This window comes from Bicyclus anynana, chromosome 3 (genome assembly GCF_947172395.1).
Source record: "Bicyclus anynana chromosome 3, ilBicAnyn1.1, whole genome shotgun sequence".
In the NCBI taxonomy this organism is placed as follows: Eukaryota; Metazoa; Arthropoda; class Insecta; order Lepidoptera; family Nymphalidae; genus Bicyclus; species Bicyclus anynana.
Genome location: NC_069085.1, coordinates 936144 through 952397, shown reverse-complemented (window position 1 = coordinate 952397; position 16254 = coordinate 936144). Strand labels below are relative to the sequence as shown.

Genomic DNA, 16254 nt, shown 5'->3' with positions numbered 1-16254 from the left:
TCCTAGGCTTGTCCTGCATGAGCCATATGAAAGTAGCTAATAACGAACAAATTAAAATAAATAAAATAATAAAATTAAGTGGGATTGTCCATAATCTCAAAAGCACAGCGAATACCAACGAAATCGTCAAGGCATTAGAAGGGTTTAGTAAATCACAAATCGAGTTTATAAATCCGTGTTACAAACTTAAATGTTAATAAGCAGAACTAATATTGTGTAGCCCCAACACTTAATACTTTAGTCTATTTCGAAAGCTTGTTTAGATAAAATATGTGTTTGTTTGCACGATGTTTTGACTCGTAACTCTGTAACGGATTACGCAGATTGCCGATTAACTCCGAACTTGCATTTATAAATGTTTTGTAGTTCTACATCACTATTTTTAATTTTGTAGTGATGTTATCGCTGTCGATGTTGATGACGATATTTTCCCTCTGGAACCCTCGTAATTTTAATTTTAAGTTTTCGACTAGTTATTGTCATTATTATCTGATAATATAATAACCTGACGTTTTGAAAGTGATTGTAAACTAAGCCTAATTGAAATAAATGAATTTTGACTTCACACTTTTTTAATTAACAGTATTTTAGATGATCTAAGGTTTGGACGGTTGAGAATCTTGATCCTTGAAAGCCACTACCTTCCAAAGCTGCATAAACTTTATTAGCTAGCCTATTTACTTATTGAAAGAGGTATAGACTTATAAACTTTCAGCTTTCATACTTTGATCCATCACTTGAAGACCTTTATACTAGTTGTATTATACAAGAATTACATCGATAAAATATCTAATTAGAAAATGTTATTCGCATGATGGATTGTGGGACATATTTTTCTATCTGACATTCCAATCGAGAAATAGTACCTCTTTCCCCTGATTAATCCCATCTTAATTCAATGCTAATTAGATACATAAATAAAAAAACGGCGCGTCAAAATGTAATCCTATAGCATGTAAAAGGTTCTTTTTGTGCGTAGATTAATCGCCTCGTTATAATTAAATTCGATTATTTATACCGAAAGACCATCTTAGCTCCAGGAAATGGACTTCCACAAAAACCTGTTTGCCTTGGGAATGCAAAAAATAACTGTACACAGTAGGTACGCTAAATATTTTTACGTATGCTTGATATTATTAAGCGTATTAGTGTTTTAAATATAATAGATTTAAGTAAATAGATATACATATATTTTACTTTCGGTAAGTAGGTACTTATATTATATATTATTTTACATACATTTTAATATAAAATATTTGAAGTACATATCTATGAGAATTATGAGAGTTGTTGATGATGATAATAAAAGATTTATTGATTCTATATAAAATTCTATAATCTACAAAAAATTAGCGATGTTTCTACTTGAGCTACAATAAATTTTAATTTTAAAAATATTGCAGCTATTTGCCTCATGCTAATATTAAGTAGGTATTTATTTTCTGTTAAATTTTCCGTCCTGCATATGTTATGTATGTATAATGATTTTCTGTAATTTAAATTTTTCTTAATTATTACGCATGTCTTGTCATGTCTTTCAATTGTGATGATAATTTAAATAGGTAGGCTATTTTCTTTCTTTCGAAGATATTTTCTTAGATCATAGATCTTAAATAACATAAAAGGTAACGTGAAAAAGATCGAATTGTTCTTAGAACTCAATCGATAAATCCATCAATTGCAACACCCCAACACTAGCCAAGTGTAACTTAGTACAACGTAAACAAGACGAAGTGTCATCGTAGAGCATCGTTCGGTCGTAACGTGATCCATTTGGTCAATAAAGGGCCATGGCGTTTTTAAGAGAGTTTTTTTTTTATGAGTGGTAGCGCGTGTTCGCGTCGGCCGGGAATAGACGCCGGAAAGGGGACGGAAAAAGGCACAAAAGCGCGTCTTTTTTCAGAACACCGGCCGGTGGTCCGCCGGCGCTGAGCTAACGGGTTTTCAGACGCTTTGTTGTTGTCTCGCTGAGATATATGCCGTTCTGTTTTGATTAACTATATGTTGACGGGGATAACCGACTATATATTTGTTTCCCCAACATAATTATAATAATCATCGTTTTCATCATTATCAGCCGATGATGACCACTGATGGACATGGGCTTTCAAACTCCACGGTCTCTAGCCGGCTCCCTGTCCTCCAACAAGGTGGAGGTTTATCTACATGCGTACTTTCCAGCACCTTAGGGTCCCACCCTAATATCCATCTGCTGTTCCGACTATGTTTCCCACCCATTGATACTTTAGCTTCGTAATTCGTTGAGCTTTGTCGATGACTTTAGTTATTTTGCAGATCTCTTCATTTCTCATTCAATCACGCTCTGAGCATAGTTAGCTCCATCGCCCGCTGGTCACTGACAAAGCTGAACAAGTCTCGAAGCTAAGTCATTGGGCGGGGCGCACAGTTCATTAACACCATATTACCTAATAACGGACGGGCGTCAGCTAGTAATAAATAAATCAAACTTACTTAGAGTATCCCTTAGGATGGCACGCCTGCAAGGCCGCCGGCCTGGCGTCGTCATCCAACACGAGAGTGGTCCTCAGGCCCGCCGCGCGCACCCGCACCTCCATGCTGAGGTAGAAGAGCCGCGGGTCCCGATGCCTCATGCGGAACTTCCCCAGGAGTGTGGCCACCACCTCCTTGGCTCTCGTCCCCCAAGTGACGGACAGAGTTTTGTACTCGATGTCTGGTCGGAGGCACCGCGCGAACACTTTTATCGTTGTCTGCAAAAAAGAAAATGGAGAAATGAGTAAAGAAGTTTTCAAGACATTAGAAAACTACGCAAGAAATTCTCTTTTATAATGTTGAATTTACCACCGTATTCTTAGACACTGGATGAGTTCGCATTCCTATGTCATTGCATTGATATCCCTAGAACTCTTTCACTATGAAATTCCCTGGCGAAGTCTTTATTAGGAGTTTATAGGTGTAATCTAGGCAAAAAACGTTTCACCAGTTCGGATCTACACGGTCAGCAGTTTACAATTTCCAAAAATATATACTTTTTACAACAATCAAGGTTATTGTCAGAAAATAAAGTTCAATTAAGTTTTCATTTAAATAAAGAAATGGACAAGTAGTAAAAACAAAACAAAATTAAAATCTGGGATGCATAAAATAAAATCTTTCCAGATATTGAAGCAAAAAAAAGAGCAAAGTAAGAGTTCCTGTAGAAATCCTTTAAAGGAAACGGGATCCCATAAGGATGCATACGAGAGCAGAGAATGGCAACAGCTGTGAACCGTACCAATACCAATTGGAAGTAAAAAATGTAAGAGGCTTAAGTTATTAAAACTGATTGGGATGTAATTTGGTACAGACATAAATAGGACCTTGGAGCACAACATAGAGAACTTTTTACTATCTCGGAATAATCCATGATTCCAGTGGGATTTGTAAAAACAGAATTTCAATTAAATAGTGAAATAAGTATCCAAAGTATTTAGTGAAATTTGGCAGACATTCGCGAAATATGCAAAAACAAAAAAAATAATTGAATGCGACAGACACGCGAGTGATTTAATGTTTGTACAATGCGTTCTGCTTTTAGTGACATTCAATTAAAATACTACTACAGTTACTATTTTGCATGACATTATATCAAAATGTAATAATGCATATGGTAATATTACGCATTACCTTTCGCATTCGTAATGTAGATGGTTAGCCATCTGTTACGGGAAGCGGACACAATCGATTCCAACGTACGAGCATAACAATGATAACAGCACTTTCGTCGTAATCTGTGCATGTCCATATCTGCTTTCAAATATGCGTGAATAATAAATATAATGCGATAGAAATAATCAGGTGATGGTAAATCATTTACACATAATACTCGTAATAATGAGAATGTAATCATGAATGATCGCGGGATTGGTTAAACACAGGCAAATAAACCTGATGCTAGTAATATTAGTGCCAGTCGATTAATTACTGTATCAATCAATTGTTAATGTTATAATACTGAAAAATAAAGTATCAAAAAACAAATTATCGCTACGTGGGGCAACTATTTAATAGTTGTCTTTCCGAACGAAAGCTTCCATCGATCTGTCGGATCATGAATCGTGAGCAAAAGGAAGAATATGGAAAAAGTATTGAAATGAAATGCAGAGATTCTTATGAATACCAAATACTCGTATATGCGTAAGCAACAGCTGGTGCTTAGTCAGCCTTCAATTGTGATCTGTTTATCTGGCAATAATCCTTTGAATTTCTGTGATAATTATGATTGTTTTGATCTATTTCACATCCATATCTTAAATACCTACATTTCATCTTCATATATTATTATTATTATTATTTTTTTCTCTCATTTATTTATTACTTCTTTTTTTTTAAATTTTTAACAATATAAGTATAAAATACAAAACATTATTAAAAATTTATAAAAAAAATTCACCCTCCCGCTGCGGGACATTTGAGTGCCCAAGCAACCGGTGGTCAGGGCTCCAGAGTGAGGAACCTCCTCACAATACGCGCCGTCTCAAGAATCACTGCCTTTTGTATCCGACTCTTGATCCAACAGTTAAGCGAAAGCTTCTTAAGGTGTTGGTCGAAGCTTTTCGCTATAAGACCATTGACTGAAACAACTATCGGAACAATAATAGTTGACTCAACATTCCACATGGCGGTAATCTCGTGAGCAAGGTCCAAGTATTTTGATACTTTTTCCTTTTCGGCTTTAACCAGATTATCGTCATGTGGAACTGTAATATCAACAATTATTGCACGACGCACTGACCGATCGACTAGCACTATATCAGGTCTATTGGCTACAATATACCTGTCAGTGATAATCGTTCGGTCCCAGTAGAGCAATGCACTGCTATTTTCAAGAACTGACGCTGGGTCGTACCTATAGTAAGGCATCTCAAAATCGATAAGGTCATATTGAAGAGCAAGCTGTTGGTGGATTATCTTGGCTACTTGATTGTGTCTGTCTTATTATTATTATTATTATTATTATTATTCCACCAGATTCTTTTATCATTTGTACACCAAATTTGACTGTTTACTACAAAAGATACATTAGAATCGTTTAAACAACATTTAACATTACATGAGAATTTCTCTCAATGTCTGGCGTTATACGAATAAGCTTGTAATGTTAGCAAGCGAAAGGTTAGCCATAAAATTCAGTCAAGTGCACGCAAATCATCTGCCTATGTGAAATTGTAAAACAGTTTCCATTGTTCTAAATAAATCTGCAGAGATGAAATGTTAGATACGCGTTTTTACAGTTATTATAAAATAGGAAAGGCTAAGCTAATTTTGAATCATCGACATGAAAGTAATGGTTAAAACTTTCCAAGTTTATTAAGTCATTTTGAGGCACTGACTGCTTTAAAATTGCTTAGTAGACTTGGAGACCAGTTTACATTGTTTGAAATATTAAGACATTTAACTAATTTTAATATAAAGAGACCTTAACACGCAACTCTGAATAGAACGGAGCCTTACTTTGCTGAAGTTACGATGTGCAGCAAACAACAAATTCGGTGATTTCAGCTAGATGACTATCTAGGATAGGATAGTAATAAATTGTGAAAATGCTCCTCAGATCCTGGACTATTATGTCCATGACTATACAATTAAATACTGTATTGTCTTAACTCGTTTCCACGTACCGACGTGTCGAATAGCAGAGGATAATTTATTGTTATTAGATATTCAATAGATCATCGATATAATATTGAATAATTACTCTATGATTGAATATCTATGCAAAGTCTAATGGATAGAGTCATGTTCAATGACTCACAAATTCACAATCATAATATATCTCATCGGTTAAGTGAATGTTTGGTCAGCATTTAGCATATGCGTAACCGGATAAATAAAGTTGTCACATATCCTGATCTTTATATTACATGGTCCTTACGTGTTTGCGTTTAAGGGTAATTCGGATTCTCTTAGTTGTGATTTTATGAAAATTCGTATAGAATGAACAGATGTTACCCCACCTATCCGGTTGCACACGCTTCCTGTGCAGCAGGATTGACCGACCGCAACGCAACCAACTCAACACAATATCCCAGGAAATCAATAACCAGAAACCAGATTCGAAACAAAGAACAGAATAAAGTTCAAATGGATACTCTTTTGCAAAGTCTGTATTGCAGTTTGAAGCAGTTGCAATCTAAAGGACAAAACTGCATCATCATTGTCAAGTACTCGTAATTAATGTTCGATTGTTGGTTGTTATGTATTGTGCTTCATAGGACACAAATATATGACCTCTGCCTCCGATTTCGGAGAGTGTGGGTTCGAATCCGGTCCGGGGCATGCACCTCCAACTTTTCAGTTGTCAGCATTTTAAGAAATTAGATATTACGCGTCTCAAACGGTGAAGGAAACCTGAGGAAACCTGCATACCAGAGATTTTTTTTAATTCTTAGCGTGTGTGAAGTCTGCCAATCCGCATTTGGCCAGCGTGGTGGACTACTGGTCTAACCCCTCTCATTCTTAGAGAAGACTCGAGCTCAGCAGTGAGCCGAATATGGGTTGATAACGAATGAACGAACACTAGTCCATGGTAGTCGGACAATTATTCAGATGGACCGAAAAAAACATGGATATTAATATTATCGATAACTAATTTAACAGAGAGAAGCTGAAGTTATTTGGTAATTTTATCAACCTAGAATTAACAAGATTTTTTTCTTGGAATCGCAAAATGTTTGGTAGAAAAAGAAAATACACGATAAAAGCTCAAACTCGCCGGAAATTCACTCAAAATTCCACGACACAGTTTCAAAAACACCACTCAGCTACAGCCACTTCGTTTATAAAGCCATTATTACTCAACGTATCAGAATGCAATGCAGAAAATCAGGTTCCCACGCGCCGGGATTGTGAACTTGAAAAAAACTTACCTTTTCCTAAGGCAATGAATTAAAATACTCACTAAGAATGACATAAATTGAATCACAACTAAAATTAGAGGTATGTAGAGAGTTAAAACTGATTAGTTTCAGTGATGAAGACGAACTTACGTGAATATTATGAGGATGGAAAGCTAAACGCATTCGCGGAGCCGGCACTGGCACAGACATGACGCGTGCGTTCGAAACGCGTGAACAACACTGACTACGGTCGGACTATGGTTTTAAGTATTGGGAGTTGGGACAGACACTATGAACTGCATGGGAACTACGGGCGATGGGCGCGGAAGTACTCCGCCCTATTCAGGGGGTAAGGGCCCACCTGTTGTCACAGGAAACATGTGATTGTTATTCAATTGAAGGACGATCGATCGCAAAAAATGATTTGTGCCTACCTAGCATTTGAAAGTATCTCGAGATTTAGATAAAAACAAACGTTCGGATATCCCGGACATGTGTTGCAAGGAATAGAAATATTGACTTATACACAGAATATAGATAAAGCGTTAAATTCTTATATCTGTGGGTTAAATGTACTATTAAAAAATAAGAGTGGTTTATAAAATAAACTATTGTAAGGTAACAATAATGGATATGATATAAGAACTTGTATCCGATTTTCAATTAGTTGTAGCAAATAAATATTATGTAAGAATCATAACCATCCAAAAATTCGACATGCTACATCAAATTCAAAACTTGCTATAAAAATTAGTTAAGTTAGCCTAGCCAAGTTTTCTTTATATGTATTTTAACTATTATTTTCTTCTTCAAAATGTTAAGGCAGCTTTGTATTTTTTCCTGCAGTAGTGTAGTAACGAATTGTCTTGAAAATATTTTTACCGATGTCATAAAAACTTAAAGTATCTAAGCTCTGATTCAAGATTAGTTTTTTGTACCACTGAAGCATAACATAAACGAAAGAAAGTGCCGGTAAAAGTGGTCACTGGTCATCTAGTGAAGGTTGCGGACTCGTCTCGGAGGAAGTAGAAAAAGTGTCAGCGGATGACAACGACAGACGTGAATCTTTTACTGTGCAACAGGTTTGTATCGTAGGAAAATTAATCTATTTATGTAAATCATTAAAACTTTTCCGTAATAAAATGAAAACAATATCTAAATATTCATATAACATAGTAAGTAATTGTAATATTGAAGAAAGTTATGATTGAGAAAGTAAAAGATAATCTTACGCTGGTTTATATTCCTTGAGCCTTGTTATTTCATAACATCAATCAAGTATTGAGAGCACTTCTGAATATATTATAATACTAAAGTAAATGTAAGTGGCGCCTATTATTTATAAACATAGATATAAGTACAAATTTGTATGGCTAGTAAAAAGAAACAACATGGGTAAGGAAATAAATCAGAATGACGATACGAAAAAAACATCACCTCTATCTATCTATGAGAAAATAAGAAACACGTCATTAAAAGTGTTCATAAAATTAATATTAAAGAAGGTAGATAACCTAAATTATGTGCGATATTTTTAATAAAGATAGATTCGCGCTTGACCATTTATTGCTGATGGAAAGTAATAATTTAATGTAGCTAAGTTGGAGCGCACTTACCTAGAAAATTTATTTTTATTTTTATCAGACGATCCGAAAATACAAAAGAATTCAGCAAGCGTGCAACACTAACAAATTATACCGAAGATTAGGATTAATTTAATTTTAAGATATATTTTTAAAAAAAGAAGATTTGAAAACGAGATTTGTAAATCCGAAAAATATTAATTATTTTATTTAAAGTTATAAGAAAGGCAAAACAGTATTAACCAAATACCGTTGAGTGATAAAGCAGAAAAGCAAAACAAAGCACTATTGCTAACACATATTGTTAACGCTCTAAAGTCTTATTATTGGAGCTAAAAGTTTGCTAATCGTCTTTATGTGCGACCGTCAGAAGCAATATTCGCACGTGCACGCAGCTACACACACCTTTGACCTTTTCTCAACTTAGTTCACAGTGTACCACATAGATGGCGCTACAACAATGAATTTTCATTACTATTACTATAGCAGGGCGAAATGCATTTATAGGATATTTTATATTTATCATAATATAATTAATTCATTATATTAAATATATTGTTTTTTTTGTAACTTAATTTATCAAAGAAAAATAAAGTTCTTAACATATTGTTAATGATATTGTCGTATTTACCTCTGATCAAATAGCTATTTGATCAGAGGTACGTAAAATGTTTTTATCATTAAAACAGCAGATATTCGTAAAAAACACTTCACTATATCCACAAATATTCGTCGATCAGTTAGGATGATTCCCGTTTTAGATACATAATAATTAATAAGTGATGAAATTTATATTGAGCAATTAATTATCATTTTAGATAACATACACTGATCTCTAACCGTCCTCGACCTATTTCATATAGATAACAAACTCCAAAAGTTAAACAATACAAAGTTCATAATAACTCAGGCTTGGATCAGATTCTCATCTGACTCATAAACTATGAGCATGCTAAATCAATTAGCTCTAATCGAATCCAAACGATTATGCGTCTGTGCATGACGCCTTTTTGTAGTTCTTATTACATTGCAGTGGGATCTATAATCGTGCTTCACAGAAAAATTGGTTTAGTAATTGAATACTGCTTGAATAATTTGATTTGCTAGAGTTTATTTAACTTTATAACCTAGAAATGATTAAAAATTTTAGACAATCGATTTGATTTTAATTTTGTGGACTGACTATAATTTTTGTTTAAGGTTTATATCATTTGTGAAATATATATTTTAATGTGTTGAATATTAGTTCTGTACCTAAAGATAATCTGAAAAGTTATAGCAAAGAAGAATAAATGTAATGTAATTTAAGGTAATGTTGATCTTGAAGATCGACAAAAAAAACATGAAACAATCAAAATTCACAAGATTCTGCGAGATCACAAAAGTTCTGGATTATAATGTTTTAAAAACAGTTGTCCAAGGTTTTAGTAATTTTAATATCCGTTTAATACAATTAGAATTGGTTATATTTATAAAAATACAAAACACAAGCGACAGGACGCCCTAAATTGGGCGAATGAGGTGTGACGGCAACCGACTATAGGAAATTAGGAAACGGGAAATAAAAATAACAATCTCCAACCCTATGCTAATAGAAATAAAGGTCACAATTTAATAAATATTACGTTTTTAATAGAACACAGCCGAAAGAGTTTGGCTTAATTTGTGCATCCGGACACGATCTGTGTACGATCATTTGTGATTAGTTGGTAAAGAAAAACCAAGAAATCACATTTCCTATCGAATCCTTTTTATGTTGACTTGAAAGGAAATTCTCTATGGGTATAATATCATTCGTGTAATGATTAACTGCGTGCATGCCTATTCATCTAATTGAAATAGTAGTCAATTAAAAATCTGATGTCTAGTATCCAATTTCCCATAAAACACATACATCCTTTACATGTATGTAGTAGAATTTACTCTTCTATATTGTCATTCTTAAATTCTTTATTAAGTAATTAGGATTCATTAACGTGATTTCCAATAAGCTTTATAATTTGTTCTCTATTCTTCCTTACTTCTTTCCTCTTTCAAAAGCAATTGTTATTTAATATGTGATACCCTTGAGATATTAAAAGTTCAGATAAGAATTAGATTGTGAACCCTCTGCATAACGACGGTTTTCAAAAACGTTTGATGGTATAGCCACCAGCGTTTAATGGTGTTGAGTCATCTGATGTTTAACCAGTTGTATCCACTTGTTACTGAGATAGTAAAATACGTATTTTTAAAACACTCTTTGTAAGTTCTTTAATGGCTTGTTTTAACTGTTTCAAGTATTCTATTTTCACCAAATTGTTATAATCCTATCTAAATACTAATTAATTCATTGTGTATTATTAAAAATGCTCTTTACAATTTTTGCATGAATGTAATATTATAACCTACTTACAAACACTGTAAAAAATTGTTAATTAACTTAATCATGAGACATTGCTTGTAGATTATACATACATACTTTAAGTGAAAATATCTGAAATATTTTGAAAACTGTATTTTCTTAAAATTAATAGTGCTGGTCTTCCTCGGAATCACCATAAAGAAGCCACATCGTACACCATAGCGGGACATCTAATACAAAAGGAAAAGAAAAGTAATCCGAAAATAGATTTACGAGTCTGACGCTATGAATAAGGCAATACTTAGGCACAAACGTAATTAGAACAAAAAGATTAAAACTTAATTATTCAGCTGTCGGCATCACCTGGTAGAGCTAAGAGTAAAAAGTATTAGGTACGTATTTAGACAGGGGTAACAAACCGTTCAGTTGTCAACTAAGAAATAACAAACCATGACGGTAGGATTACTGTCGTAGAGTGTACTGAGCTTAGTTTTAGTTAAGGGATATGATGGGTATTGATCACCAGTTTGAGTAATAACTAAATTTAAGATTCAAAAAAACAATTCTTTCAGAAAGAGATATACATATAAATAGCTTGCCTTGTCGGTAAACTAATTGCCGATTCTTACTAGATACTAAGTGTAATTAATAAATCAAAGTTAATTCTTTTTTATGAAGAACTTAAACTTAAAGTGTCTTACAGTTTGTATAAATGTTTAAGATAATAAATATTAAAGCTACACCATTCCAAAGCACATAAAATAAGCACTTAAAACTTAAAGTTAGCCCTCTAAATAACGGGAAATGTAACTGAAGTTAAACATAAAGACCTATTAAAACTTAGAAACGAAACAATAAGGTTGAAGTGCTATATTTTTGTAATAACTTATGTAGTGCTTATGTTTGGACCAAAAGTTCCTAACCCCTGTCTCAGCAGCACATGCTAGCAACACAAATACGGCGCGCACTCGACGAGTGCAGCAAAAACTTAACCACAGGGTTGAGAGCACGTGCTACTGGCTCGGCCAGGTGTACAGGATGCTGGGTTCGTTTTGAAGATCCAAGTGTTTTATGTAATTACGTAGTTTAAAACCTATCAAGCAATTGTTATGGAGACTTAATGATAGTATAGTAAAGGTAACAACACCATCTGTAAACAGGTACTATAATAAAAGAGGAGATTCCACTATGACACTCACTAAACGAGTTTTCAAGTTAGGTCAACTGGAACCTAAAGCAAAATATACTATCATTATCTGTGTATTTGAATAGCCCATCACAGGCCCAGCCTTCCTTATTAGTAGAGTGATTATCAGGATTTATAATCATGTACCATGACTACGGTAGCGAACTGAGGGTTATAATATTAGATTTTAATAATCTTCTATAATCTTGATGACGACAAATGATGCTATTCTCTTCCATACTCCATTATTACCGTATAGCCATAATAGAATTAGTTTACGTTTAGTTATTGTACGCAATGACGTATCTCCGATTTGTCTTCGGTTACAGCACGCGATTAAGTTGCGCCGATCGGCATCATGTTAACAACATTACGTAATGACTATTCGACCATTAATTACAGTAACTTAATGAGGATATCTTAGTACACTAGTGTTTCTCTGAGGCTTCAACCGCACATCACCGCATGTACACACACACCGCAAGAGAAATAAAATTGGTTTTCATCAACTATTTCATAGACTAGGTTATAGGTATAAAGATATGAATAAATGTTTTTTAGGGTTATGTACCTTTTCAGTTTCATGTCAGTATATCTGTCTATCCGCAATTAAGCTCAGGCACTATTAGTACTGGAAGGTTGTCATTTAATACAGTATAAACACGACAAAGTCGTAAAATAATATCTCGAAAAATATCATACTGTTGACTGACAAAAACTACGATCAGTAACAGTATCTGAGACGTACAATAACACCCAAGGACTGAGATTGAATCCGGACCTTTAATGGTGAGCTATTGGGGAGAAAATATGAATAGATTACAGAGAAATGACATCCACTCCAGTGTCCCAATTACGAGTCGAGTCAAGTGGGAACCGCGGAGGTAATTTATTGACTTTTAACCGGAATTATGGGCCGGTCGGTCCGTCACGCTGGGTTGCGAAACGTACGGTCGGACCGCGCAATGTTTTTATGTTAATATAAATAGGGCCATTAGGTACTTGTATATAGGTAACAAGCGTATCATTATTATCTTCTTCATTGGTCAATAAGCTAAGCTAAGCTTAAAGAAGCTTAATTTATTTAAACAGATTTATTGTGTCATACCTACACAATCGATTCTATTATGCAATGAAGTTCATGTTCAATTGAAAGCAACATAACAATTAAAAGCAATCTTATCACCAACACTGATCTTCAATTTAGTATTTTTTGTTGAATTCCGAATATTTCCTAAATGTTTTCCTTCACTTCATGACAAATTGTCGTTCTTAGGCATGACAAGTTGACTCCCATTAAGCCAGACTTCTACCCACTGTAAAAATATACAGTGACAAAAGTTAGGAATCAGGGCCATAAATGTTCAATAATATATTTTTTTGATACAATAGTTTTCCACTTTTTCAGATGCACCAATTTCTTGTTGTGATAATTTTCAATATCAATAAACTTGACTGAGTGGTATATACCCTTGTTAGGAGAGAGCAATACAAAACCCTCTATTAGCTCTTTACTAACGAGGTGTGTGTTCATAAAAAAAATAATAAATTAGGTTTTCTAAAATCTGATTTGATTCAAGGTAAAAATCGATATAAAGTTTTCCAACTGCACCAATGACTTATTCATAAAAGGGTTTTGATGATGACTAATTTATTGGTACACAAATGTGTTCGTACTATCCATTTCCTATAATACTCATGATAACGGGTTTATCCCTTATCCTGATACCTAGCAAATTGTCATAAAAAGTAGTGATGGATAAAATAAACTTCCGTTTAGCGTCTTATCACAGGATGTGTGACCTTAACATTGGCACAACTTGGTCATTCATCACACTATCACTGTTGAGAAAATAATTTAGGTCAAAATAGCGCGTTGTAGCGTGAACAAGAGGCAGTTGTTGGAGTTTGATAACGATTTCCCTGAAATTTAAATTGATATTTTTAACCGACTTCCAAAAAGGAGGAGGTTCTACGTTCATGTATGTTTTTTTTATATAATATATTGAACAAAGAATAATAACAATGCTATTTGTTAATTAGATAAAATATTCTGAAGCCTAATGTGAATTTTCAAGAAATAAAGGAAATCAAACATAAATATAAAAATTTTAAAAATATTTTGTAATTTATCTTCTCAACGCACAGCCTTTTTTACTCTTTTATACAATAGGTACCAAGAACAAATATAAGAAATTTATGCATACTACGAACAATATTTAAACATTACAATTTAACAGTAATTTGACAGATAAAGTCAACAGACTCAAGACGGCTTCCGAAAAGGCTCGAACCGAATTTGATGCAATCTGACACTAAAATGTTATTAATATTTGAATTTCGAAGCTCAAAGGTCGAGAGCGCAACGGCGGGAAACCCGAGAGCTGCCATGTCCGACACCACAGACAAGATCATTGAGTTTTTAATAATTAGGGTTGCCAACGATAAAATGAGAGAATTATTAAAACGCATAAAAACTTTTTTAGTTACAATTATATACCATCCATTAATATAAATCTCATAAAGCCTAAAATGGCTTTTTAAAAGTGAGTTTTTTGAGTTTAGACTAATGACGCTGCAATATAGATTATTGGCCTGACATTAGTTACTTATTAGTAGCACATGGTTCAAAGCTTTGGATAGTAACGATTAAAACATAAAGAATCCCCGTTTTCTAAAGTCTTAACGTGCGTGAACGAGTAAATCCACCAATTTCCTACTCTTGACTAACAACGATTTATGTGGGGCTATCTATCATTTTCTAAACTTTATACAGTACGACATTTTAGTTAATAATACTAACTAAATACAAAATCAAACAGTGTTAATAATATTAACACTATTTAAAAGATCAGTGACGAGCACAGCGTGCGTCTCTTTTAACTAGAGCGAACAAGCATTAATATTATTGTGTAGAGACTAGAAAATGCCTTCTTAAGAGGATGCATTTTCCATTCTCGTTCGTACAGGTTCGTAATTAGTCTTCGGGGTAGACAGTGCTTTTTTTATCAAATTCTAAATTCATTTATTTCAATTAAGCTTTATTTGCAAACCTTTTGAAACGACAAGTTATGTCATGATTTAATGGCATAATTAAAGTAGAATTTAACTTAAAATTAAAGTTACGAGGATTCCAAATGCGCCTTGGCCGGGTGTATGAAGTACACGCCTTTGGCGAATAATCTAGGTATGTTTACTCTTCTTGGATTAAATATCTTTTCTAAGCCAAACAAAAGTTTCTCTATATTCAAGTCATTCTAGTGACAACCCTAGCAATACAAAGAGACCGCAATGTGTCTGAAGATACCCAGAAAAAGAGATACAAACCGCGTGGACACTCGACCCTCTGTTCCGAGAACACATCACTACTTATAAGTTTTACTACTACACGTTTTGTTTCGTTTTTTGTTTGTAAAACGCTACCTCCTTATTTAAAGACTTTAATGAATCTCCCAAAAAGGTCTCGATTTTACATTCTAGTGGAGGTAATAATTATAATGGCAAATGAGTCAGAACCTGGGATTACCTGACTTTCACCATAATTTTTAAAACAAAATATCTTGTACTGGTACTATTATGCTCAGTTAGACAAGAAACAAGTGAATGTCAATAATGTTAAAAACCATAGCAAATAATCTTAAAAAATAAAAGTAAAGTGGAACATTTCCAAATATTACGCTTACAGCACAATCTCATAACTATGACTTAAATCTCACAGCTCTGGGGCACTTGTAGGCGTTTTGGTAGGATTTATTTGTAGTTATTTGTTTACTGGCTCTATAATCTTTGAGCAATACATCTGTAGGTAACTGTGTTCACGTTGGGGCAGTTACTCACGTTGGGGCAGTTAAGATCTTACGTCGGCGACGCAGTGGGCGGGGCGGTAGTGCTGATGGCCTACTTCGAGAAATATTTAAGACATACAATATAGGTACCTAATACGTATATTATATGAATCCTATTACAGGTGTAAGCAGAGCCTAAAATCGAGTTATAAAGCGAGGGTGGATGAAAATGTCGGATGAGGAAGGCCAAGGTAAACGTTCCTGTGCCAAATACAGGAGCCAACGGTAAAGGCATAAAGAGTACCTTAAACCGATGAACTTTTATGACAGAGAGACATTAATTACAATGGAAAAGCAATGGAGCAAGGTTCGTAGCGAGTGGAAGGACGTGATCTCTATCCACCTCTACGGAAATGAGGCGTGATGATAATTAATTAATTACTATGTATCTTTAATTATGTTAAATTGGTGTTATTTTTTCGATTATTAGTTTAGATTA

General features: G+C 34.0%; 1 protein-coding gene across 1 annotated transcript in view; it reads right to left on the bottom strand.

Annotated features, from left to right (window-relative positions):
- The window catches only part of LOC112050877 (uncharacterized), a 72144-nt gene that overhangs the window by 3005 nt on the left and 52885 nt on the right, over window positions 1-16254 (bottom strand). The window contains exon 3 of the mRNA XM_024089264.2: window positions 2473-2729. Within this exon, the coding sequence (XP_023945032.1) occupies window positions 2473-2729 (257 nt within the window). The remainder of the gene's footprint in view (window positions 1-2472; window positions 2730-16254) is intronic.